The sequence below is a fragment of the Pseudorasbora parva genome, chromosome 7 (assembly GCF_024679245.1).
Source record: "Pseudorasbora parva isolate DD20220531a chromosome 7, ASM2467924v1, whole genome shotgun sequence".
NCBI lineage: Eukaryota > Metazoa > Chordata > Actinopteri > Cypriniformes > Gobionidae > Pseudorasbora > Pseudorasbora parva.
Genome location: NC_090178.1, coordinates 44,019,670 through 44,047,645, shown reverse-complemented (window position 1 = coordinate 44,047,645; position 27,976 = coordinate 44,019,670). Strand labels below are relative to the sequence as shown.

Below are 27,976 nucleotides of genomic sequence, written 5' to 3'. Positions count from 1 at the left end.
ATGCGCAGTCGAGCAGCCCTCATCCATTGCTGTCTGAGTCTAGGGGAGCGACCCGAGAGCCGCAGTGATGCCAGCAACCCTCTAGGATGCTCTACTCACGGATGCGTTTATTCCTGTCTGTTTCAGCCACAGGCCTTTGAGCAGATCCGGTTAAATCCGGGACGAAGGTGTTCTCCACAGCACGGGATAACTGGATGCGCGCGACCTTGCGCTGAATGTCATCAGAAAGGGATTTTAATCTCGCCACGGTAAGAACGGAAATCATCTTTCCTTACGACGCTAATTCTAATGTGAAGTCTATTATATTATGCATTTTAGAGGTATACTGTAAACGCAGGGATATTTTGGCGTTTGCCGCAACGACACGTTTGCGCGATTGATCCCTGAATGTTGCATTGCATCTCTTGTTAGTCGTCATTTTGCTGAAGTAATAAAAGCCTTCTCGGTTCTTCAGACGCTGATTTGGGAGAGGCTGCGATGGCGTTTGACATCAAATTATATCATATGCAACAAAATGTTTGATCGAATGCTTTATATATAGGCCTACAGTGTAGTTGCATTTGATGCAAGTGTATCTGTTCATGAATAATGTGTCAGTATTACCATTGTAATTCAGCAGATCTGTGCTGCTGACACGTGCTGTTCTAGCCTTTGTGCTGAATTACACCCCACCTCCCCATCATAATAAAGCCCTTTCCCATCCCCACCATCACTGTATTAACGCACAGCCACATTTTTACCACTGCACCAACTTATCTTTCTTATGTGTTCTTAGACCATTAGGATTTGAGTCTCAGCGATGGACATTTTAAAGCATATAATCAACGACACTGTGGAATTCTACAAATGGAGTCTCACCATTGCAGGTAACTGGCCTTGACTTCAGTGATCTGGATGTGATGCATGATTAAATAAAGCCGGGGGCAGGAAGGGCCTGATCTTAGATTCTGACCCGACTCAAGGTTTCACTTTAGGTGAACGAAAGCAGATTTCAACAAATGTAAATGTTAGACATTATATATGCTTCAATTAACAACTGGACTAGAACTAGACTAGATACAGTATCTAACAAAAGATTGGACACATTACAATTTATTAATGCCTTTATGCCCACTAAGGCTGCATTTATTTAATTAAAAATACAGTAAAAACAGCACTATTGTGAAATATTATTCAATTTGAAATGATTTTTTTATATTTTAATACATTTAAAAATGATCAAAGCTGTATTTTTAGCACTATTATGACTCTTCAGTGTCACGTTATCCTTCAGAAATCATTCTCATATGATAATTTCTGATTTGTATTATTATCAATGTTATAGTTAGTTTTTGTTTCTGAATATGTTTGTGGAAGCTATTAAAAACTGTGTGATGAGATTAAAAAGAGAGATAAATTAATACTTGTATTCAGCAAGAATACATTAAATTGATCAAAAGTGACAGTGAAAACATTTATAATGTTACTAAAGATTTATATTTAATAAATGCTGTTCATTATTTCCCAGAGAATCCTGAAAAAAAGCAACAAAAACTGTTTTCAACATTGATAATAATCATAAATGTTTTTTGAGCATCAAATCATCGTATTAGAATGATTTCTGAAGGATCATGTGACACTGAAGACTGAAGTAATGATGCTGACAACATTTAGACTTGATCACAGTCTGATCAAGTCTTGGATTGTTAGTTTGACGTGTTCCCCATCAGCCGATTAATCAAAAGCCAATAGGCGCGCAAAACCTGATGACACGATTAGTGAAACAACAAAACACCACTTGCTCCACACATCGGCAAGAGAAGCCATAATAAATGTTAACGCTAGAGAGTAGAGGCTGTTTTTGTTTGCGAGCCTCCATTTCTATCCCGCATGTAAATGCCGCTCACATCACTGAACGTGTCACTGATGATGTAACACTCCGGACGAGTCTTCCTGCATGTGTCCGTTTTTAGCGCGTCTTAACTGCCGTACTGTCTGACATTAATGACATCTGAGATCCTACACTGTGACATCATGCAGGGATCACGTTTTACACAGTCTGACAAGCAACTGTCTGAAGGACTATTAAAAACACACAGTAGGCACTCGGCTTTAGGATGGGTTGAAAAGACAAACTGATGCCTGTGCCTTTAAATGTACCTCCATTCCCAGGGTGCAAATTGGTTAGGAAGTGGGACCCCCCTAATGAAGGCTCAATTCCCCATGAAGGACTACCCATATTATGAAGCTTTAACTGTAAATATGAAGATACGTTTGTAGCTCTGACTGATTTGAAATCATAATTTTGGCCACCCCTGAAATGGCTCAAACCATCAACATTACCTGATCTGTTGAATTATAACCTTGCTCATTTAGGATGTTAATTTATTGCATGAATGAAGAACGTGTTTAAAATGTATATACACAGTTCAGTTGAATGATTACATTTCCCCTTTAATACTGTTAATCTGAACGGACAAAGTTATTTGTTTTTTGAAAATATCCTCAACTTAAAAAATAATACTGAAATAGAAGCAAAGTTGCATTCATTTATATATATATATATATATATATATATATATATATATATATATATATATATATATATATATATATATATATACATATATATCTGCACATCTCCCCCTCCCCAACGCTCTTACTTTGTGTAATTTGCACCCTGCCCATTCCTCCCAACACGGGAAAGGGAAACATTTTTGTATTTGCCAGTAAGAGTTTTTATTGTTAACTAAAACTAAAACCATTAAAGCTAAAATACCATAAAATATAAATATTAGTTGATAAATTCAACAAAAATGGGAAATGTTACCTTGGCAACATTTGAAGCACTAAAATGATTAACTAAAATAAATAAACTAAACTGTGTGTGTGTGTGTGTGTGTGTGTGTGTATATAAGGCTGTCAAACTGATTAATTTTGATTAATCACATCCGAAATAAAAGTTTACGTTTATAATTTTGTTCAGTGTATATTATGTAAACGCAAAATTTTATTTAACACTTGTTTTTGTCCATTTTGTCATGAGCTGAACTCAAAGACCAAATACTTTTTCTATGTACACAAAAAGGCCTGTTTCTCTCAAATATGTTCACAAATCTGTCTAAATCTGTGTTAGTGAGCACTTCTCCTTTGCCAAGATTATCCATCCCCCTCACAGCTGTGGCATATTAAGATACTGATTAGACAGCATGATTATTGTACAGGTGTGCCTTAGGCTGACCACAGTAAAAGGCCAAAAGGGTCCGAAAACCAGTTAGCATCTAATGTGACCACCATTTGCCTGTGTGTGTGTGCGTGTGTTTGTATAAGATATATAAATATAATAATATATACATGCATATAAACACAAACTTTTATGTTAGGTGCGATTAAATCATACCAGTGCAATTTATGGAGATTTGTGGAATACAGATAAAACACCAATAATGGGATTTCATGTCTGTTTGTAGACAAGCGTGTGGAGAAATGGCCTTTGATGGACTCTCCGCTCCCCACGCTGGCTATCAGCTCCTCCTATCTGCTCTTCCTCTGGCTGGGGCCGAAGTACATGCAGGGCAGAGAGCCCTTCCAGCTCAGGAAGACCCTCATCGTCTACAACTTCAGCATGGTCATCCTTAACTTTTTCATTTTCAAAGAGGCGAGTTCACCCTAAACTCTCAGCATGATTTTTTATGGTTAATGCTTAGGCCTTCATATTTATTGTGTTTATCCTGTCTGAGAATGATTATTTAGAGTTTTTATTTAGTTTCAGTTTAAATCTGCCTATGATGAAAACACACGTTGTTTATTAGAAACTGCATATTCATCAGCACCAAATAACAGCAGTACAGTGCTCACCCTGTCTGTTAATGTGCTATAAATGTACCATTACTGCTATATTTAGCAGTAAATTGTAACTACTCTATCTCTCTGGGTGTTTATGATTCAGCAACACCAACTTCATTTGGACAGAATACACTGATGGTCAGAAGTCAGGTTTGAGAAATTAATTAAATCAGCCAACATTGATTGAAATTGTCATTGAAATGTGAAAAATGTGCTGATGGTTCTATTTAAAATTGATTGCATATTGTAATGCACATTCATAGTCTTGGTTGATTGCTCATTTGATGATGAGATTATATTTAATTTGACTTTATACTGTAATGCACATTCATAGTTTTGTTTTATTGCTCATTTTGCAAACTCCTATTTTTATTAACATACACCATAAGTCTTTGTCTTATGCTGCATCACAATTCGCCTAATTCAGCTGTGCCTTTAAAGTCCATGCTGTTTCTGTGAAGAAAACGTTAACGTACACCTTTGAGTGTGCCGCAGAAGAGTTTTGGGACATCCACTGTGCGGTCATTATTGTGTCTTTAAGGGACAGCTTTGTTGCCTAGTTAGGTGCATCCTGTCATCGTTTAAATGACCTTGTCAATCATCTTGCCACAGTTAAAATCGTACAATTTGATTTATTGTAATTTTCAAGGTAATGGAGAGAAACGTAGTAGCACGTGGATCTGCCAGTCACGGGTCGTCTCGTGTTTGCAATTTAAATATGATGATGCATTTAAAAGTTAATGACCAAATGTATCTTTTATAAAAGTTCACAATGCTGTTGCAGATGAAATATAATGTGAATAACATGAAATAAATATCTTTTCATCAGATTAGATTTATTAATTAGTCAAACCCACTTCTCCAGTCAACCTTGAATATCCGGCATGTAGTTTTTAACACTTTTTATCCGTGTTTGTAGATCTAATCGAATCCTTGTCTAATGCACATTGGGTTTGTGGGCAATATTAGCCACAGATCTGCACCTCAGATTCTCTGTCAGTCCAAATCCTATTATTTGCGTTTTTGACTGGAATCCGAGCTAAAATTATTGATGTTCACTCCGTGTATCGCAACTGTTCAGATCCGATTTGTGTATCCCATGGCGGCCTTTCATTTTCCGAAATATCTGCATTGATTTCTATGGCAGTGACATTGCGTTTGTAGTATGGGTGTAACTAGGGATGCACGATATTATCGGCACGACATCGGAATCGGCCGATAAACGCTTAAAATATAAAAATGGCATCGGCCGATATGAAAACATTATGCCGATATGCCTTGCCGATATGATAACGTGTTGATATTCGCCTGCAATAACTCACGTGTGCAAGGAGTGCTACAGCGATAAGACCATGTCAGCACTGCGGTCATTCTTCAAGTGAAAACAAGAAAATACATTGCATGTACAGTGATTTATATTGACTGTTTTTAAATGCTGCCTTGAATTTCTGAATGCACGTACAGAAGGACGTGACCGTCAGCAGCAGATTTGCCACGTTTTCACAACAAAACGGCTCGGGTTATGTATATAACCCTTGTTCCCTGAGAGGGAACGAGCACTGCGTCGAAACGCTTTGGGGATGCTCCCTAAGCATCAGCGAATCTGAAGCCTGAATAAACACTAGTCCAATCCGATTGGTCGTGCGTGATGACGTCATTGTGACGGCGTACCCGGAAGTATAAAAGGGGAGCCGGCGCATAATGGCGGCAGTTCTTGCTCTGAAGCATGCGCTCCAGGCGTGCCGAGGTGTGGCGGTACGACGCAGTGCTCGTTCCCTCTCAGGGAACAAGGGTTATATACATAACCCGAGCCGTTCCCTTATCGAGGGAACTTCCCACTGCGTCGAAACGCTTTGGGGAACGAGTACCCACTAGGCCACACCGAGGGTAGCGCCTGTCCTAGTGTGAAGCCGGAAACCGGGCACAACTAGGGTTGGAGCACCCTCGCGCCAGGCGTCGCAGGGAGATCCAGGCTATAAAACCTGATAAAAGTGTGTGGAGTAGCCCACCCCGCCGCCTCGCAGATATCCTGCAGGGGGACCCCAGAAAGGAGGGCCACCGAAGAGGCCATGCCTCTGGTGGAATGTGCCCTCACGGCTACAGGTGAAGGCAAACTGCGCACCTGGTAAGCCATGGTTATTGCCTGGACTATCCAGTTACTGATAGTCTGGGTAGACGCAGGCAACCCCTTCTTGGGTGAGCCAAAACACACCAACAATTGTTGCGATCTCCTCCACTGTGCGGAATTCGCCAGATACACCCTGAGTGCCCTGACCGGGCAGAGTAGGTGAAGCCTCCCCTCTTCCGCCGTCACGTGAGGCGGAGGATGAAATGCCTGCAGAACCAAAGACCTGACCACCCTTGATGGGACCTTGGGCACATAGCCCGGCCTAGGGTGCAAGATGGCCTTTACTCCACCCGGGGCAAACTCCAGGCAAGTCGGCGTTACTGCCAAGGCCTGGAGATCCCCTACTCTCCTTAGAGAGGTAATGGCGAGTAGAAAGGCCACCTTAAGGGTCAGATTCTTAGGTTCTGCTGACTCTAGTGGCTCGAAGGGGGCCTCAGCCAATCCCTCGAGAACCACTGCCAGGTCCCAGGTTGGAACTCTGGACTGAGCCACAGGCCTCATCCTCCGAGCCCCACGGAGGAACTGTACAACCAGCTGGTGCCTACCCAAAGGCCCATCACCCAGAGGAGTGTGGAAAGCCGCAATGGCAGCCACGTACACCTTGAGTGTGGACGGGGTTAGGCCCGCAGAGAAGCGATCTTGGAGGAACTCCAGCACTGAAGCCACTGGGCAGTTAACTGGGTCCTCCTCACGCCTCCTGCACCAAGTGGAAAATACATTCCACTTGAGGCTGTACAGTCTCCTTGTGGACGGAGCCCTGGAGCTGAGTAAGGTCTCTACCACCTCTGCCGACAGGCCAGCCTCTAGGTACCTGGCCCCCTCAGGGGCCAAACCCAAAGGTTCCATATCTCCGGCCGGGGGTGGAAAATCGACCCCGCCGCCTGAGACAGGAGATCCCTCCTCAGAGGAATCTGCCATGGATGACCTGCCAGCAGGGCTATGATATCCGAGAACCAAACTCGCGTCGGCCAACGGGGTGCTACCAGAAGTAGACTGACCCCCTGCCGACGGACCCTCTCCAGGACTCCCGGGAGCAGAGCAATCGGGGGAAATGCGTACAGACGCAGCCTCGGCCACGTCTGCACCATGGCATCCAACCCCAACGGGGCTGGATGCGTGAGGGAGAACCACAGTGGACAGTGGGACGTCTCTTGAGACGCAAACAGATCCACTTCCACTGGGCCGAACCTCTCGCATATGGCCTCCACCACTTCGGGGTGGAGCCGCCACTCCCCGGGCCTCAGCCCCTGCCTCGACAGGATGTCTGCTCCCTGATTTTGAACCCCCGGGACATACATTGCCCTGATGGACAACAGTTTCCCCTGGGACCACAGGAGGATTAGATGCGCCAATCTGCACAGAGGGCGCGATCTTACCCCTCCCTGGCGATTGAGGTACGCTACGACAGCCGTATTGTCTGTCCGCACCAGGACATGTTGGCCGCGGAGGTCCGGGAAAAAGCTCCTGAGAGCTTTGTAGACCGCCATCATCTCCAGGCAATTTATGTGCCAGGAGGAATGACGGCCCTCCCATGGGCCCCTCGCAAAGCGGCCGTCCATGACCGCGCCCCAACCAGTGAGGGAGGCGTCTGTTGAAACGGATTTCCGGCAACAGGACGCTCCCAACACTGGTCCCTGGGACAGAAACCAAGGTTTCTTCCATATGACTAGGGAACGAAGGCATCTGCGCGTTACCCTGATCATACGAAAAGGATTCCCTCTGGGGGAAAACCCCTTGGTTTTCAACCACCACTGGAGGGGTCTCATGTGTAGCAGGCCGAACGGTATCACGTTGGACGCTGCTGCCATGTGCCCCAGCACTCTCTGAAAGTGCTTCACAGTGATGGTGTGGCCTAGCCTTATTCCTGAGACCATCGCCAGTATGGTCTCGACGCGCGCGGGAGACAATTGTGCCCGCATCGTCGTCGAATCCCATACTACCCCTAGGAACGTAGTCCTCTGGGACGGCGTCAACACACTCTTGTTCGTGTTGAGTCTCAGCCCCAAGCACTTTATGTGGGCTAGAACGACATCTCGATGCCGAACCGCCATATCGTACGACTGGGCCAGTATGAGCCAGTCGTCGATATAATTCAGTACACGGATGCCCTGAAGCCTCATAGGAGCCAGGGCTGCATCCATGCACTTTGTGAATGTGCGTGGGGAGAGGGCTAGGCCGAAGGGAAGAACTCGATATTGGTACGCTTCGCCCCCGAAAGCGAACCTCAGGAACTTCCTGTGACATGGAAGGATGGAGATATGAAAGTATGCGTCCTTCAGATCTATCGTGACGAACCAGTCCTGGGACTGGATCTGACTCACGATCATGGGGATAGTGAGCATTTTGAATCTGAACCTCCTTAGAGACCGATTCAAATCCCTTAGATCTATAATCGGACGCAACCCTCCATCCTTTTTGGGAACTATAAAGTACCGGCTGTAGAAGCCGGACTCCCTCTCTGGCGGAGGAACATGTTCTATGGCCCCCTTTGCCAGTAAGGTCTTTACTTCTAGTTCCATTACCCGACCCCGCTCTGGTACCACTGTAGTCCAGGTCACCCCCCTGAACCCAGGGGGAGGCCGACCGAACTGCAGTCTGTACCCATTTTCTACAATGCGCAGGACCCATGTGGATACACTCGGAAGGCATTTCCATGCGCCGAGATAATCTACTAAGGGAACCAGCCTCTCGAGGCTGGCGTCGGGTGTTACACGAGCCTCGTCCCCGACCCCCTGAAGCGGTTGCCCGGCAGGAAGTGGTTGGGAACGAGTCTCTGTGTGCGGACGCGCCAGCTGCCCAGCCGCAGGTCTTTCCAGAGGCGGCTGGAGCAGCGTGCGTTCGCGGGAAATCGATGTGGCCCGAAGCGTCGTAGACGGCGGGATTACCACATCGATTTCCCCAGGGCGCCGCGAAGGAAGCAACCTCGGTTGCCCCCTCGCGGGAGGGACCGCCCTGAGAAGTCCTGCCGAGGCTAGGACTTCTTTGCGGCAGCCTTTCGCGCCTGAAGGACGTTCCTCAGATCGCCCTTCGGAGCGGAAGGCTGCTGTTGAGCGCGCCGCCTCTGTTGCCAAGCTCCCGGAGGAGGGGCTCTAGAGGCGACGCTCTCTTTTTGCATCTGACGATGCGAGGAGGAGCTGGTCGGCGGCTGAGGCTGCCCGCTAGGGCCAGCCTTCCCGGGCTTAGAGCGGCGAGGGAGGTACTGCTGGAAGGCCGCTGACTGTCTCTTCGCCTCCTGGTGTCTGGAGACGACGGAGTTAACCGCGTCCCCAAACAGACCAGAAGGCGAGATCGGGGAGTCCAGGAGGAAGGATCTGTCCTTCTCCTTTATCCCCGACAGATTCAGCCAGAGATGTCTCTCCGTTGTCACCATAGCTGCCATGGAGCGGCCGATGGCACGGGCCGTCTCCTTGGTAACACGGAGAGACAAATCTGCGACCTTCCTGAGTTCCAGTACGTCCTCCGGAGAGGGACCCTCGCCCTCATCCAGCTCTTTTAGAAGGTCAGCCTGGTAGGCCTGCAAGATCGACAGAGTGTGCAGCGCACTACCAGCCCGCCCAGCCGCCATATAAGCCTTGCCCACCAGCCCTGAGGTGTCCCGACAGGGTTTGGTGGGCAGCACCGGGGTTTTAAGGGACGATGCCGATTCGGGCGAAAGATAGCTCGCGAGAGCATCCTCCACCCGCGGCATCGCCCCATAGCCCGCCTCGCGTGCCCCCAGAACGTTGGAATAGTCCAACAGTGGGGGATTAGAGACACGCGAGGAATAGGGCTTCCTCCACGATCTACACACCTCGGTGTGCAGATCGGGGAAAAAAGGCAAACCCCGGCGCGGTGTTTGGACCCGGTGTGCGAGGAACCGGTCATCCAGCCTACTGGGTGGCCGAACTTCCTGTTCCTCCTGTGGCCACTCAATGTTGAGTTTAGCCACAGCCCGGGTCAACACCTCGACCAATTCCTCCTGGGCGGGCGGATGAGGCGATGGAAAAACCTCATCCCCCGCCCCGATGCCCGCGCCCTCCGGCTCCTCGGAACCGGAGAGAACGAGCATCGGACCCTCCGCCCCGGGGGAAGAAGCCGCAAAGCGGGCTTCCACACGGGGAGGAAGATCATCGGAACTGTCCGAGGAGGATTGGGAAAGTGCCGCAGCAGTCCCAAAGCCCTCGGACAGATCCCGCTGTGAGCCCCATGATCTGCGACGCCGCGACGCCTCAGCGACCGCGGGTCCAGAACCATGGGGCTCACGAGGCTGGCCGGTCTCATCGAACACGGCCAGCCTAGAGCGGAGCAGCCTGAGTGTCAGCCGCTCACAGTGCTCACAGGCGGCTCCCTCGAGAGCCGCCCGAGCGTGCTGCACACCCAGACACTGCACACATAACAGGTGTGTATCCGATCCCGAGATGAAGCGGGGACACGGATGCACACACTGTCTAAATCCGCTCTTTCCTTCCATACTTTTACTATAAAGTTTTCACTCACACACACACTCGCAACTGGACAGACAACAGTAAATAGACAGACCAAACAGAGAGCGCTATGCTGAAGAGCAATAACTGCCGCCATTATGCGCCGGCTCCCCTTTTATACTTCCGGGTACGCCGTCACAATGACGTCATCACGCACGACCAATCGGATTGGACTAGTGTTTATTCAGGCTTCAGATTCGCTGATGCTTAGGGAGCATCCCCAAAGCGTTTCGACGCAGTGGGAAGTTCCCTCGATAAGGGAACTAGCCCAAAACAAGCCCAATCGTCTCCCCAGTCCCACTCTCTAGCGCGTGCGGCAGCCTCCACAGCAGCAGAAGCTCCTCCAGGTCCTAGTGCCCTCCAGCTAGACCGCTATATATTTATACATGTAGTGGGGGGCGCTGTTGTTACACTAATATAATGAAAAGTAGAATACACAAATAAATTGAAGTTACTTCTTGTTCTGAATAAACAAATCAGTAATGATGTCATAAATCACAAGCATGACACTTGTAAATTAAATACTTTTATATACAGTGTATTAATCTGTAATAAAATTTTACGAAATGGATGATGAAAAATAATCCAAGGAGCTCTACAATAATTGTAGAATTAAAAGACAGCATCAATGGATGTCATGCCACCCCCACTTCATGTGCACAAACGTTAAATCCAAAAATACAATATTTAGGTTACAGCTGCATCTGGGGTGACAAATTACTGACTTTATTATTGTTATTTTCAGAGCTTTTAATATACTCTTATCATAAAAAGAACTTTATTAACATTTATTTATCTTCAACAAGAATCCTTTTATTTAGGATACCTCAGAAATCTGAAACCAGAATGAAAAAAAAATAGTTTTTGCTCAAAATGGTGTTGTTTCCAAACAAAGGGAAAAAATAAACATATATCGGCATCGGCATCGGCCAAAATGAGCTGAAAAATATCAGCATATCGGATATCGGCAAAAATCCAATATCGTGCATCCCTAGGTGTAACGGTACATGTATTCATCCCGAATGGTCATGCCACGGAGGTCACAGTTCGGTGCATACAGTCAGACAATGAATACAGTCGATCCACACTCCAATACAGATTCATTTTTGTGACGCGCTCCATTGGAAGCTGGGATGGCAGAAAGCAGCATCGTGTTTGTTTTCTTAATTTTTCAAAAGAGTGTAGCATGTACACAAATAAAAACACCCCTTTACAGTGTTGAATGATGTCTTACTCTTATCTTAAATGACAAAATATTTTAAGTTATTTCCGCTGTTATAATGAGACTTAATCATTTGGCATTGTGCCGATTTGTGTCGTAGAAGTCCAGTGATGAAATGTGCCTGACGTTTACATTTTATGTGGCGGCCGAAAGTCACAGAAACCACGCGGATGTACCTCGGTATGTACCTCGGTTTTGGGGTCATAGTTCAATACGAGTTAGGTTTATTTAGGTCCTATTTACACTGCATGGTTTAAGTGATCCAAATCCGATTTTTCCCTCTCATGTGGCACAGATCGGATATGACATGTGAACGTGCAAACAAAATGAATTCGGATATCCTCAGATCGGATTCAGGCCTCACTCATTTGAGGTAATAAATCCCAAATATGATTTGGATATGTGCATTTGCGTCTGCCATGTAAGCGGTCAAATTGGAAATCCCCCAGTAAATGAGTCGTACGTCATTGAAAAAGGGACGGCGGCGAACAACGTCAACTCAGGTGGGCACAAACTGCGATCACATGCAACAAGGGATCTCCTCTTTTTTATCCGCCTTATGTGAGTGACGTTTTGCTGACCTTTAAAGATTTTTTAATAATCTTTTCGTCGGCGTCCATTGCATATTGTGCCGTTTTACTTCCTTTTCCGGGTCAGAACATCTTGGGCTGTTTCGTAAGTGTATAGTGTAAATACAAATATCGGATATGGTTCGCTTTTAAAAGATGATTTAAGCGGATCATGGAAAAATGTTATATAGACATCAAATCGGATCTGTGCATCAAGACCAGGGATTTTCCATCCACTAGCCCAAAACAAGCAGAAACGGGGGGGGGGGGGGGGGGGGGATGTGGCCTCAAACACAGTTTAAGATATTTTTTTATTTTAGTCCCAGAGCATATGCAGTCTATGCACACTATACTGTCCATGTCCAGAAAGGGAATAAAAACATCATCAGAGTAGTCCATATGTGACATCAGTTAGTTCATTAGAATCTCTTGAAGCATCGAAAATACATTTTGGTCCAAAAATCACAAAAACGACGACTTTATTCAACATTGTCTTCTCTTCTTGGTTTGTTTTCAAACCTCAAATAAAGATTCAAACAGTTATGAATCAGTGAATCGATCAATGGACAGTATAGTGTGCATACACTTTAATACGCTCTTGGACTAAATCTAAAATATCTTAAACTGTGTTCTAAAGACGAACGGAGGTCTTACGGGTCCCCACCACTTTTTTAAAACATCTTGCTTCATGGATGAACCTAACTAATAGGAGCAAAACATCTCTAGTTAACTAGAAGAGCATAATTTGGTTTGTTTGTTATATAAGAGGCGATCTGGCGCTCGTTGCCGCTGTTATCAGTGCTGCAGATTTCTCTCGCGGCTCGTGCAGTCTTCACACAGACGAGCGCTTTAATCTAACGCTTAACGCCGTTGCAGAGACTTTCTATTTGTTCCGGTCAGATCACGAAACAAAATGCACAAAAAAACGAATATAAACAAAACATCTCAAATCAAACATTTTGATGAGAGAAAAAATAGGCTACGAGGTTTTACAGTTAAGTTTTACAGACTAAACCAGGGATTATAAGCAAAGTGTGCAAATCTATATGCCTTTATTCACGTGAAAAATCTATATTGTGTTTAGATGCAATAATTAAACGAGATCTATATCAATAAATGAACTATTTAATTGATTTCCGGACATCTTAATACACATTTTTCTGCAATTGTTATTGTACATATTTTACATCTGATATAACATTGTATCAGCAATGCTACCCCTCTTAATACGCCATATAGTGTGTATCATATGCAAGTGAAAAACTGTGTACCATATGCACGCCAAAGCTCATTTTGAGGTTTGAGCGCCCCTCATATGTCAAAATGAGCTTTGGTGTGCATATAGTACGCAGTTTTTTGCGTGCATATGATACGCAATTTATGTCCCACCCACTTTTTAAAACAAAGTTACGCCACTGGTGGAACGACATTAGGGTGAGTCATTAATGACATCCATTTCATTTTTGGGTGAATTAACCCTTTAAAATATCCGGCCCCCCAGATTCTCAGACTTGAGTCACCTGACTTCTTAAAATCAGAGTGGTCAGACCGAAACGGATTTCCAGAAATGTGATTTGCTGATTGTAGCTGGAAAAGCATTTGTAAAAATCACATTTTTTGTGTCTTTTTGTCATTCACACTTGCTAAATCGGATATGCACAAAAAATGGATTTGAACTGACAGTCTGAACGAGGATCAACTGGAAATAGCAGACCGTCCGGGTATCTTAGGAATACTCATTTCAGCAGGATTTGGGACATAATAATTTCAAATAATTATTTAGATGGATAGTATGCGATTTGGGGTGCAGCGTTAGTTTTTCATATGGTAATCAATCAGTTTCATTAGTGAGAGTAACTTTGCTAGATCTAGATACGTTCGCTCTCTCTTATGCATGAGGTGAAGAAACGAATGAATGGGAATTGTCCTTTATACCAATCACAGCTCAGATCAAAAATGTCTGTATCACATTGAGTGCTGTTCCCGCAATGAAATAGTCCATAATATTTCCTGTTCCTTTCCAGCTCTTCCTTGCAGCACGGGCGGCCAACTACAGCTACATCTGCCAGCCCGTCGACTACTCAGAAGATCCCAATGAAGTGAGGGTGAGTGTGCTTCCCAGATAGGATCACAATGTTACCCGGTCCCTGTCCGAGACTGTGCTTGGGCACTGAAACTGGACACGTAATTCTGCTCTCCAGTTACTGGCCTAAAGTGAGTTCCCGGAGCGGGATAACCGAGGAGTTCAGTTTCACTCTGTGACTTCACATCCGGATCACATTCACAAGCACCATCTGACATTCATGTTCACAGACTAGTGTATTTGTTTCAGCTAGGCTGTGCATCACTGTAGTTTTTAATAATGCATGTTCAGTATAAATTAACCATTGTGAGTATTTACAGATATTATACTTATTATTCATATATTTGTATTAATACATTAATACATCAATTATTATTAAAACATTTAAGCTGTATTGCACAATGAATGATTGGTGACTGTTGATACATTTATGCCCGGTTACACAAACTAGGCTTAAGCTAGTCCCATAACTAAAACACATGTTTGAGCTGTTTTAACTGAAAACGACTGATCTTAAAACACGTCGGTGCCATTGTTTTGTCTCAAGATGCACATCAGGAATGTTCTTTACTAAGGCACGCTTATAAAAGCTGCTTAAAGGTCCTAACTGAACTACGGCATAATCCTGACATCATCTAAACTCTGTCTGTGACTTTAGAGATATATATATATAAATAACAAGGGTCATAATTGTGTGAAGACACAAATGATTGTAAAGAGCGGGAAAAAAGTTAAACTACTGTAATTTATTTAAGGCGTATTTTATAATGGTCTAATCCAAAATCATAGTTTCTGTTTTAAGTCAGTTTGTCTAAAATGGAATAACTTTTTTTAGTACAAAATGTAAAATATGATGCATATTTAAAAAAAAAAAAAAAGAGACCAACAAAATGTTTTATTTTAAGTTAGAAATTAGAAAGTGGCTTATTTAACAAAAGTTCAATTATATAAAAGCAAAAGTTAATGTTTCTAATTATGCAAGTTTCCCCGAATATGACATAATAGGTATCATTGTTCTCAGTATATCCCAAGGAATCGTTTAATTAAATTAGGTATAATTATTTAAAGCTGCAGTTTGTAGTTTTTCCTCTTTGTCGCCATCTCTTTTCGAAATCTGCAACTGCAGTTATTCGAGGAATTATCAACTGTACATGAATTGAATCACAGATTATATTGTTTGAAAGTATGACCAACATAAGAATGTCATCTGAACAAGCTAACATCCACTTTGTTCCTACCAACTATGGGGGAAAACCATTGCAATAAATCATGATTTTGCCCTCTTCGGCTAAGGTGCCCCTCTTGCCCCCTTCCCTCCCTCACCCCCAGAGGATTCCCATAAAAGTGCTCTATTCCGCTAAAAATCCACTAATCCGTTCCATGTTTTCCCGCTTGCTCCGCAACATCGCTCACAGTCTGTGTCCGCTCTCTGTAGAGACGACAGTTCCAGAATGTTGTCCGATTAACAGGTATATTACAAACGACAATCCACATCACAGACAGTGGTTGATCCGCGGAATTAGGAGTTTATTAGTTTCAACAGTGCGAACATGGATTCAAAGCTCCAGCATGCCAGCGGGTATATCGTCATATACTGTATACTGAATATTGAGCTGACAGTTTGTCACTCTTTAACTCCTGTAAAATAGATTTCCGATTATAACCAATTTTAAAAGTTAATATCTATAACATACGTCATATTTATGATATTTTGTTTAGACCGTATTAATCGTATACACAATTTTTTTAAAAAGGTAATAAAGGCTATTATAAATATAAGTGAGTTGTTTCAGGGTACAATGGGGCTAAAACACACCCTAAGAAAAATGTGCTCATTTTTCAAAAAAGTTCGCAGTATTTTCTGTTTATTTTGATGAATAAAATAATGAATTATTGTTCAGTACATATTAAAATGTTAATATAAAAATATTTTTAAAATACGGAAACAAAAGAAGCAAATAATCTGAAAACATTGAATGAATGAGATACCATAATAATTTAATAAGGTTTTATTGTTGTAACAACTAAATATATTTGTAGGCTATTATATGATATGATTATTATCATATTTTTATTATATATAGGATGTTACCTCTAAGATGGACATCCAACTTAAGATATTTACCAGCTGAATCTTAATGTCACCAAATGGAAGTCAGTCAGCTGTTTATTATCATGTTAAATATGCCATTTACCCCAAATACCATACTTTTACATATTCTGTTATTAAAAAACTGTTGCGTTTGATTTGCATAAATCATAAAAAAGACCTTTAAATATATTCAATAATTTTAGTGATTCTCATTTGCTATTTAAATCTCCAATAAAAAATTTAAATAGAAAAGAAATTAGCCCAGAATCAACTTTTTGGAAGAATAATAAGAACAACATAATTTGAATTAGCTCTAAAGCCTAACAATTGTATTTACAGTATGATTGTGATAGGTTTGTTATTCATTCTCTATATTAAGATAATACTCAACCCCCTTATTAGTGCCCCTTTTTTTGGTTTGGGCCACTGCCCCTCAAAATATCTGTGCACGGTCCTGGTGCAAATGATACTTTGTTTTCAAATTGTTAATGTTAACATCAGCATTGCGTGACTACATTAATGTGTATTAGGGTCACCTGTAGTTCAGTTTCCATTTCTGTACAGTCTAATTTCTAATCGTCATATACCAACAAATGAATGTGAATTAGAGGTGAATTGCTCTCTCTCATAGCTAGCACAAAATAATTGCTGAATTAAGCGAACTAGTGTGCTACTGTTACATAGCCTAACTGAACCACAGAGTTCATGCCACATTTAAAAGCCCTTTTTATCCTTGTTTTTGCATCAGCTGGTTGAAGTGTCTTTTTTTTCTGTAGCCACTCCGAAGTCTTTTGCATTTTACAGCGGGTGAATCTCCAGATGTCACTGGTGATTGTAGTTCGAACCTTTTTGGATCCGCCATCAAATTGATAAGTTTAATTATATCAAGTGCCGTGAGAAAAGGCTATATATCTCCACCTCAAACATCTTCACACGTGTATGTGTACAGATGTGATGCAATGACAAAGATATGCTCGAATTTCCCGCGGAAATCCACCAGTACCACTGGAGTTAAAAACATTATTACATTCTTACCGTTGTAGATTGAGCTAAGGTAAGCAGTGTTTTCAACACTGGCTGGTTATGTAACTGCTCCCAAATTTATTTTGGATCATTTTAACCCCATAAAAATATGGACTGCAGCTATAAAAAAAAAGCAATTAATGGCTTTTTTTCATTATAAATTTTGTATGCTGCACGGAATCAAAAGAGCAAACTGTTCAGAAGTTATAAGCCAAAATTGCCATGATCATAACTCCTGACCAGTAGGTGGCGCTGTGCTGAAACACTGCATGTAGCCTTATGTCATACTTCTAATGGCACGTACCAAGACTCGTTTCAATATGCTGACTTTTTTTAGAGATGTAACCTCACATCCATTTCAGATAGATCTTCGTCAAATTCATTCGCACATTATTTGAGAACAGTTGGGTTTATCAAAAAGCTAAACCCAAATGAGGCTAAGTTCAAAAAAGTAGAGTCAAATAATGTCCTTTGTTAATGTAAGACAAAGACAACACCGAACAAAGAAAGAACCAAACTGAGGGTTTGAATACACGGGATAATGATAACTGAACAAGAAACAGGTGGCGAACATAATCAGTAACCATAGAAACAAATGAGAACATAATTAGAAACGCTGACAAAAGTCAGGAAAATAACAGGAAATAAACACAAGAAGGGAAAACACAGAACCAAAATAAACTTCAAACTAGGAGACTATAAACACAAAGAACCAACTACTAAAAATACCTTTGATTCATTTAAAATAAAAATGTAAGCGTTGAAGCAAACCATAAATATAATTTCAGAAAAACTAAAACATTTGGCTGTGTCCAAAGTGTTATTTTGTTCTATTTTTCATAAAGAGACTAAAAGTTACCTTAAGCTACACTGTGTAACTTTTTTAGTTTCTTCTTAGCTAAAATCACTTAGTTCTTTCAAAAATATATGTGCTCATTAATGTATATTTACTTCTTTCAAGTAATAAAGTATTCTCGTAAGTTTATAATATACCATTGAAAATACATACGGGTGAGGGGTTCGAATGCTGGTCGCCATGTTGCCCCTCCATCTTGAAAGTACATTAGCCAAAGAGGGACATACCCGTAAATTAAAGCTTTGCTTTCGCGTTTTAACACTCAATGGCACCGTGTCGAATGTGAAGAGGGGGATTGCCATGTTAATCGGTCACTAAATCTAAATCGGTCACCGTAGGAGTTCAAACGAAATCAGAATTGAGAGGAACAGAAACTATTATTCCCTTGATGCTCATATACCTTTACACCGCTAGATGGGGGAAAATATCACACAGTGTAGCTTTAATACTCAATATTAATTATGGGCTGTTTCCACAGACAGAATTTAGATTAAGTCAGGATTAGGCCGTAGTTCAGTTAAGACATTTAGGCAGCTTTTATAAGCGTGCCTTAGTAAAGAACATTCTTGATGTGCATCTTGAGACAAAACAATGGCACCGACATATTTTAGGATAAATCAGTGCAAGTTGCTTTGAGTTACGACAGCTCAAACATGCATTTTTAGCCTGGGACTAGCTTAAGCCTTGTCTGTGAGACCACGGGTAATAATAATACTTGAGTAAAGGCACGTGTTCTCTTGTGATGGCAGGTGGCAGCAGCTTTGTGGTGGTACTTTATTTCTAAAGGTGTAGAGTACCTCGACACTGTGTTTTTCATCTTACGTAAGAAGTTCAACCAAATCAGCTTCCTGCATGTCTATCACCACTGCACCATGTTCACGCTGTGGTGGATTGGCATCAAATGGGTCGCCGGGGGACAGTGTAAGTATTAAATACACAGGCATCACACGCTGGAATGAAGTCGTACATATACAACACAAATGAGAAATGCAGACCATGTGTGTCAAGCTCTGAAAGAACAGCGACACAATAGAAGTAATTCGTACTGTATGATTCATGGCTGTCTGAATAACAGATCTTCCACTCGTATGAAATGAACTGATTGTGCATCTGTCTCTTCTGCAGCGTTCTTCGGGGCTCATATGAACGCAGCCATCCATGTCTTGATGTACTTGTATTATGGGCTGGCCGCATTTGGTCCAAAAATACAGAAGTATCTGTGGTGGAAGAAATATCTGACAATCATCCAAATGGTAAATAGTCACGTTTTACAAAGCATGTGTGAAAAAAACAGTGAGAATGATGAGGAATAAAAGATTAGGGGGACTTTAGGGAAAAACTGATTGTAGTTTTAAAGGATAATAGCATTTTATGTGGTGTGGGGTCATTTACTTTACTCAAATTTCTATTATCACATTTCCAGGATTCTTTACTCGAGTGTAATTTTAGAGTATTATAACATCCCCTTTGCAATATATTTATAATTTTTTTTAAACTAAACATGATGTATGCACACAATTTTTTTTTTATTAATGTTTTCCATCTTCAATGCTGGTGTCGTAACATCACACTATACAGTACTTTATACAGCAATTCAGTTTTCACGAAAACATTTAAGCAGAGTAACTGTTCAAACATCAGAAATGACATACATTTTTACCGTAGTTGCTTTATTATGTTGGACATGCGACTGATCACTCCAGGACGTGATGAATAATTTAATATAGATGAAACATACACTACTGTTCACGTTTTTTTTTTCTTTAAGAAATTAATTGTTTTATTCGATAAGGGTGCAGTTGTATTCATTTATAATGTTACAAAATATTTCACATTTTATGCTGTTCTATACTTTCTATTCATCAAACAATCCTGGAAAAAAACATATCAGTTTCCACAGAAACATGAAGCAACTGTTTTCAAAATTTATAACAACATGAACTAGTGATGTGTCGTTCATGAACGATTCGTTCATTTTGAACGAATCTTTATTATGACTCGGGACTACCGAGTTGTCTCAGATAGTGATTCGTTCATTTTGTGTTGACCGCGCATGCGCATTACGCAACATATGGCCTCTGAATCAGCTCTGAATCTCCGAATGATTAGTTCTTTTGTGTCTCGGGTTTGAGTCTTTCGTTCTTCCTGTTAGTCCCATGGAGTCTATGCTGTCAGTAACGGAAACAGAAAAGATTAGTTCTTTTGAGTCTCGAGTTTGAGTCTTTCGTTCTTGCTGTCAGTCCATGCTGTGTGTGTGTGTGTGTGTGTGTGTGTGTGTGTGTGTGTGTGTGTGTGTGTGTGTGTGTGTGTGTGTGTGTGTGTGTGTGTGTGTGTGTGTGTGTGTGTGTGTGTGTATATATATATATATATATATATACATATATATATACACACACACACACACAGTTGATTCAAAATTAGTCTAATTGAATTTGTGATGTTAGACTTGAATAGTCAATATATTTCCCATATTTGTATATGTCTGATATTAACTGAGAATAATATAAAAAATAAAATAAATAACTACGTGCTTTTTACTAAAAAGGTTGTGAACTTGTGTTCTATACGGTGACAAGTCACGTGACAAAAGAACGAACGACTCAAACCCGAGACTCGATCAAAAGAACTAATCTTTTCTGTTTCCGTTATTGAAAGCATAGACTCTATGGGACTAACAGGAAGAACGATAGACTCAAACCCGAAAGACTCGTAAGAACTAATCATTTTTGTTTCCGGACCTGTGTCACGCACGGTCCGGGCGGCCCAGCCCCCAGATCTGATCAGAGTCAGACACAGACGAGTCGACAGCTAACGTCTCGAGGAGCTCGAAGACACGAGAGGCGGAAAACAAACGTGATAAATATGAAGTTGCAAGAGAAAGAATGTTTTGGATCAGGAGGTGAGGTGAACTAACAGAGAAACTGCAATAGCCTGACCCAACAACTAATCAATTAATTAAACATTTCAGTTTCTTATCATTTGGCTTTGGTTGCTGTACCCTATAGTTTATTTGTATGTAGTTTTAAAATGTAATCAACATTTTCATAAGTACTAGATGTGTTGGGCTATTTAACATGTCATTTTGGTGAAATGAACGAAATGACTCGAAATGACTCGAAAAAAGATTCGTTCATTTTGCTGAACGAGACTCAAAGATCCGAGTCAGTAAAATGATCCGAACTTCCCACTACTAACATGAACTATTTCTCGAGCAGCAAATCATCATATCAGAATGATTTCTGAAGGATCATGTGACACTGAAGACTGGAGGAGTAAGGATGCTGAACATTCAGCTTTGATCACAGGAATAAATTACATTTTAAAATATATACTTCAAGCAGAAATAACAGGGCAAGCACAAAAAAGCAAGATGAGTTATCCAGGCAAAGCTGGTATCATCAAACCAATGAGTAATTACAGACATTTTATACGGTTTAGTCAAAATGGCAAAACAAATAAAAAAATACAATCATAATATGATTTGGTTGCTTATGGCATTTGACCAATAGGTGGTGCTGTTACCAAATAGATGTGTGGTCAGTGTGAGGAGAACATTAAACAGAACGTTAAGGGTCAATATGCCAAAGCTTTGCAGTTTTGGCATCATGACATCAAGTTTGTAGATGCGTTATTTCAGTGGTTTGGTCAAAAAGCTTTTAAAACACGTTTGCATGGTCTGTAGATAATCTGAGGCGAATATGGTGAAAATCGGACCAACGGTCTAGAAGGAGTTTGAAAAAGTAGGTTTTCAAAAATACAGGAAGTTCGACCGAATATGACATAATTGGTATCAATGTTCTCGGTATGTCTCAAGGAATCTATGATAAATTAAGCTAAATTAATCAAAAGCAATGTAAGGGATAATGTACATCCAGCCGGTTGTTATCTCAGAATAACCCCAGACAGCGGAGGGGTCTTGCATCACTCTGAAGGGGTTTATTCTGAGATAACAACATTATCCCGCTTATTACACGGCTACTAGTCTCAAATAAATTAGACATGAAATATTGTCTTGAGTTGAAATATTTCATTAGCTCTTATGCAAAGCTTCCACGAAGAAAAACAGGTCCGAGCGGCTTTAAGCCTTTATCTATAGCTGGAGATGTTGAAAATGAATGCTAAAAGGGTTAGTTCACCCAAAAATGAAAATTAGCCCATGATTTACTCACCCTCAAGTCATCATTGGTGTATATGACACATTCAGAGTTATATTTAAAAAGTCCAGGTTAGCGTTAATCCCAGAGGTGGAAAGAGTAACAAAAAATATTCTACTCAAGTAAAAGTACTGTTACTTCAATGAAATTTTACTTAAGTACAAGTAATATTACTGGTCTAAAAATTTACTCAAGTAAAAGTAAAAAGTAGCTCATTTAAAATCTACTCAGAGTAAAAGTTACTTAGTTACTTTTTTAACAGTGGGGGTGGGGGACTCTCCCCTGTAGGGTTGGGATAGAATGAGATTTTCACGATATGACAACTATCTTAGAAAACATCAATTAAACATTTACTGTACCTATGATGGTTATTATCACTAGTTAAAATGATGTTAAATGAATGAAGAAGATTGGTCTTTTTTTATTTGGTTGAACAAATGCTTTATTATAACAAACTTAAAACCATTTGTTTATTTTGTTTATTAAAATTTCAATAAAACATGTCTAATAAACTAAATTCAATAAATTACTATGAATTAGATTAACAACTTATTTTTATCATTAATTTGTAAAAATGTTTAAGAATAATAGAGTCAATATGTAGTAGACGGAGCAGCTCATTCACAAGCAGAGAGAGAACAAGCAGATCATATATTCATATAGCAATGTTTTGTGCTTTAATGTTCACAGACCATGTCGCGATTTGATTTATTTCTAAGGCCTAAAGCTCTACATTTGAGTTTTTCGTTCATCCACCAGTTTGCGCGTATTACACCAAATCTACGTTATAATGTAAAGTTAATGTTCATGACTGGATTCCGGGATTCCCTCTGCGTCACAGAAATCAATCGGCCTAAGGTATAAACATACCTTTATTTGCACAGAGGGATGTGTGGCCGGACATGTTCTATGTGTTTCTTCATTTGCATCCACATTTTGTGCACATTTGATATCCTCCAGGACAACACCACATTATTTTTTTCTATATCTAAAGTATTTCCATACTAGCCAGGAGTTCACGACGGCGTTTTGCTTTCACCTGGGTCTGCGTCACTGACGTCTGTCTTGTTCGTCTCCATCTGATATTTGCGCGCATGTTCTTTCCCGCGTCCCGCGCCCTCTATTCAATATTAGTCATTTCCGGATCGCCTTTTTTTCCCTCCCCTCTTTGCATTAATGCATTAATGATTTATTTTTACTCAGTAACGGATGTGGTTTAAAATGTAGCGAAGTACAATACTTTAATCAAAATGTACTTAAGTAAAAGTAAAATTACAGATTTTTAAAACTACTTAAAAAAGTAGAAGTACACAGAAAAGCTACTCAATTACATTAACGCGAGTAAATGTAATTCGTTACTTTCCACCTCTGGTTAATCCAAGCAGTAACGTTAGTTGTAGTTGTTTTTGAAGTCCATAAAAAATGCAGCTGTCCGTCAAACAATGTGCTCCACACGACTCCGATGGGTTAATAGAGCCTTCTGATTCGAATCGATGCGTTTGTGTAAGAAAAATATCCACATTTAAAACTTTATAAAGTAGACCATTGAGGTCTTCCATTGTAACCCATGGTGGTTAAGTGTTTAACAGCCACAAGATGGCGCCAGACAGTCAATGAGAGCGTTAAGCATATAAGTAGTATCGGTCAAGATAACTGCTCGTAGTACCAGGATGAGCAGTATCTGGGAATAACATAACGCTGGTATGCGTGATTGACCAATCAGAATTGTAATAATTCTGCCGTGTAATAATAGCATTTATTTTAAATTTCATTATACATTTTCACCAAAAAGTGATGTTGTATCTTTGAGTACCATTAGGGCTGATAACACGTACACTATTTAGTAATGATATGCTAATGCATTTTACGGACAAGCATTTTATGACACAATTCAAAGCGGCTGATATGGGAAAATTCGGTATCATTCGACTCGGTATGCTGCTCTAAACCAAAAGAAACCAGTTATAAGAATTTGGAGCAAACCGTTCAGAAGTTATAACTCCTTACCAGTAGGTGGCGCTGTGCTGAAGTGCTGCATGTAGCCTCGGGTCATACTTTTGATGGCATGTACCAAGACAAGTTTCAATACACTAAAGCGTTGTGGAGATACAGCCTCACATCCATTTTAACAGGGATGGTCTGAAGACGATATGAGCCAATTTTAGTGAAAATTGGACAAACCGTCTAGGTTGAGTTCAGAAAAGTAGGTGTTTTTTTTTTACTTAAAGGAACACTCTACCGTTTTTATAAATAGTGCTTATTCAACTTCTTTCCTACATTTAGATGTGTGCAAATGCATTTTTGTCTCAGTGCAGGCATTGTTTTAGTTTGGCAGGGTTGTCGCTAGCTTAGCTTAGCATAATGAATGGAATCCTATGTTGCCAGATAGCATGTCCTGAGTAAAAGTGATCCAAACTAAAAAAACACCCACCTAATTACTTTTTCAAGCACTGCCACTTGGGCTCAGAGATATCACGGCTCTCATCCTCACGTCCTCCGGCTGTTGAGCGATCGCAATGTGTTGCGTGAGATCTCTGCGCCCAAGTAGCAGTGCTTCGCCTATGCTTCCCCATAATATAGTCCCAAGTCAATATCTGCCTAGGAAATCGCCTAGTCTTAATCTGCATCGCTATTTGTACTCGTTGTGAATACACAGGCCACAAGAAGTAATTAGATGGGTGTGTTGTTTTTTTTTGGATCACTTTTACTCGGGACATGCTATCTGACAACATAGGATTCCATTCATTATGCTAAGCTAAGCTAGCGACCCTGCCAAACTAAAACAATGCCTGCACTGAGACAAAAATGCATTTGCTCACATATCTAAATGTAGGAAAGTTGAATAAGCCCTATTTCTAAAAACGGTGGAGTGTTCATTTAAGAGTATATTCACCAGTTACATAGTTCTGTTAAATTATAATACTGTTTCACAATATTACAGTATTTTTGATACATAAGAGACCAACTTCAAACTTCGAACAGTAGAACAACTCTGAAGAAAGTTAATTGTTCAGTATTCTAGTCAAAAGTGTGCCTAACCTGTCTTGACTAAACTGATGATCAGGCTCTGGGATCTGGTGAGATATCATGCGTCTTTTCTCTTCTTCCGCAGATCCAGTTTCACGTCACCATCGGCCACACGGCTTTGTCGCTGTACTCCGACTGCCCGTTCCCGAAGTGGATGCACTGGTGTCTGATTGGATACGCCCTCACCTTCATCATCCTCTTTGGCAATTTCTATTACCAGACGTACCGTCGGCAGCCCCGCCGCGAGACGGGGTCCAAACCGGGCAAAGCCCTTCATAACGGAGCCTCAAATGGAGCCCTGACGTCCAGCAACGGAAACGCCACCAAGATGGACGAGAAGCCGGCGGTGGCGGAGAGCGGGAGGAGAAAGCGGAAGGGCAGAGCGAAGCGCGAGTAAATCGGAGAGAGGGAAGCAGACACGGGCAAGCCTCCGTTCACGAGGGGCCGTGCTGAACCATTGATCAGCTCAGATCAATCCCAAATTCATACGACCAAACAGTATGGCCACTTTCTGCAGCGGAGGGGGAGAAAGACGAGCCTAGACGCAGAGAGACTGAACAATATGATATCATTCCATATCGCCCTCCTTAAGTTTAGTACATTATTCTATGTATCTGCCTTTTTTTTACATCGCTGTTCTAATGCCAGAAAAGACCCATGTCTCATCGGTGTACAATGATTATAGGAGCATTTGTTATAATGGGGTCCAAAAGTTGTACTATTTTGCAACACAAAATGCTTCCTCACTAACCGTATTATCAGCACGATCATGAGATCAACCAATCTAGATCCCGACGTCCATGTTCTCCAGCATGATCTATGATCCAAAGAGCATCTTGAGCTTCAATGGAAGAAGAAAATCACACGTGTGGCTCATTTGATTGGTCACATAGAAATAATGCATATTTCTTCTTCAATTGACACTTTTGGACCCCACTTTATTTATTTGTAAACATAATCATGTGTTTGTTTATTTGAAATGTTGTATTTTATGTATGTTGTGTGTTGTTTAGCTGCTGGCAGGATATATTACCAACAGTACTGTACTTTAAAACATAGATCATGTGGCACTGCATATTTCAGCTTCTTTCAAAATTAGGGATGCAACCTGCCAAGACCATTGACTGATAATATACAGTAGTGGGCAAAAGTGATGAAAATTCTTCACCCTTTATTCAGATATTGGTAAAAAAAAAAAAAATTGTGATGATAATGCAATGAAACCTGCCAAATTGTGCGGACATGGTTTTTGTCCAGGCAGGCTGTCATGCAAATAAATTATGAATATGCAAAAACCAACAGAATATTAATAACTGATTATATTGCAGTGGATGTATGAATTTTCATCTTTTTCTATGCATTTTGTTTTGCATTGTGAAATAGCAACTGTAGCTGTAGTTGGCTGTTTTTTGCCAAATAATTTTGTCAGATAAATACTTTAACAAAGTTTAGTGTTTTGTTCTTCCTTTATATTACATTTTCAAAATTATAAAATATTTTCCTCACATTTTGATGGTTTGATGGAACCTGTAGGGTCAATAAAAACAAATACCCCCTCCCGACATCACTTTTAGCCACTACTGTATATATATATATATATATATATATATATATATATATATATATATATATATATATATATATATATAATATTCTGTTGTCTGAAAAACAGTGTTCACAATCAAATCTCTCATCTAGACGTGAAATCAAACATTGTAACATCCAGCATGAATGATGGAATAGATTTGTGGCCTGGCATAAAAAATTATATACTGACTGAAAAGGCTAAAATATCTGCTAAATAAATGTCAGCCAATTCAGGCCAATGCAGATCATTTAAAAACTAATACTGGCTCTGACGGATATATCATGCATCCATATTAACACTTTTTGATATCACAGGGTTATCATCAAACATCTCACATGATAAGATAGCTTTTGGTTTTCATTGGGAAATCAAAACATCACTTAAACTGAAAATGGGATTGGGAAATATGTTTGTAGCTGCAATATTGCATTGTGCGTAAATAAAGTCTTGAGCTCCCTGTTTTTCATTTTGAATAGTTCCTAAATTCCTAAAATATATCATTTTTTTGTCCTGAATTTTTTATAATGTTGTATATTCTGTGCAATTTTGTACATTGTGCTTTTGAAAATGCAATGATCATCATCTACTCATTTTCTTCTTTTTTTTTTCAAATGACAGATATACATTGCTGTATATAATAATACAATAAATGGCAATGCATAGTCACTGTTATCGGATGTTTCATTTCCCAAATGCCTCTCACTCATCACGCCTTCTCTTTGTTGGGACACTACAAATTGTGAATAAAAACAGAATGCAATGATTTGGAAGTTTAAAATTCCAATATTTTATTCAGAATACAACAGATGATATCTAATGTTTAAACAGAAAATAAGTTGATTTTAAATTTCATGGCATCAACATAATCTCAAAAAGGTTGGACAAGGCCATGTTTACCACTGTGTGGCATCCCCTCTTATTTTTATAGCAGTGTAAACGTCTGGGG

The 27,976-nt window shown here is 40.9% G+C and overlaps 1 protein-coding gene across 1 annotated transcript; it reads left to right on the top strand.

The window, feature by feature from the left end:
• elovl4a (ELOVL fatty acid elongase 4a) lies at positions 1-27,692 on the top strand. Its single transcript, XM_067449312.1, has 7 exons — positions 1-248; positions 776-866; positions 3,450-3,637; positions 14,232-14,312; positions 19,011-19,182; positions 19,387-19,514; positions 25,528-27,692. Exons 2-7 carry the CDS (start codon positions 800-802, stop codon positions 25,837-25,839), a joined length of 948 nt encoding a protein of 315 aa, XP_067305413.1. The 5' UTR covers positions 1-248; positions 776-799; the 3' UTR covers positions 25,840-27,692.
• Positions 27,693-27,976: the final 284 nt, after the last annotated feature.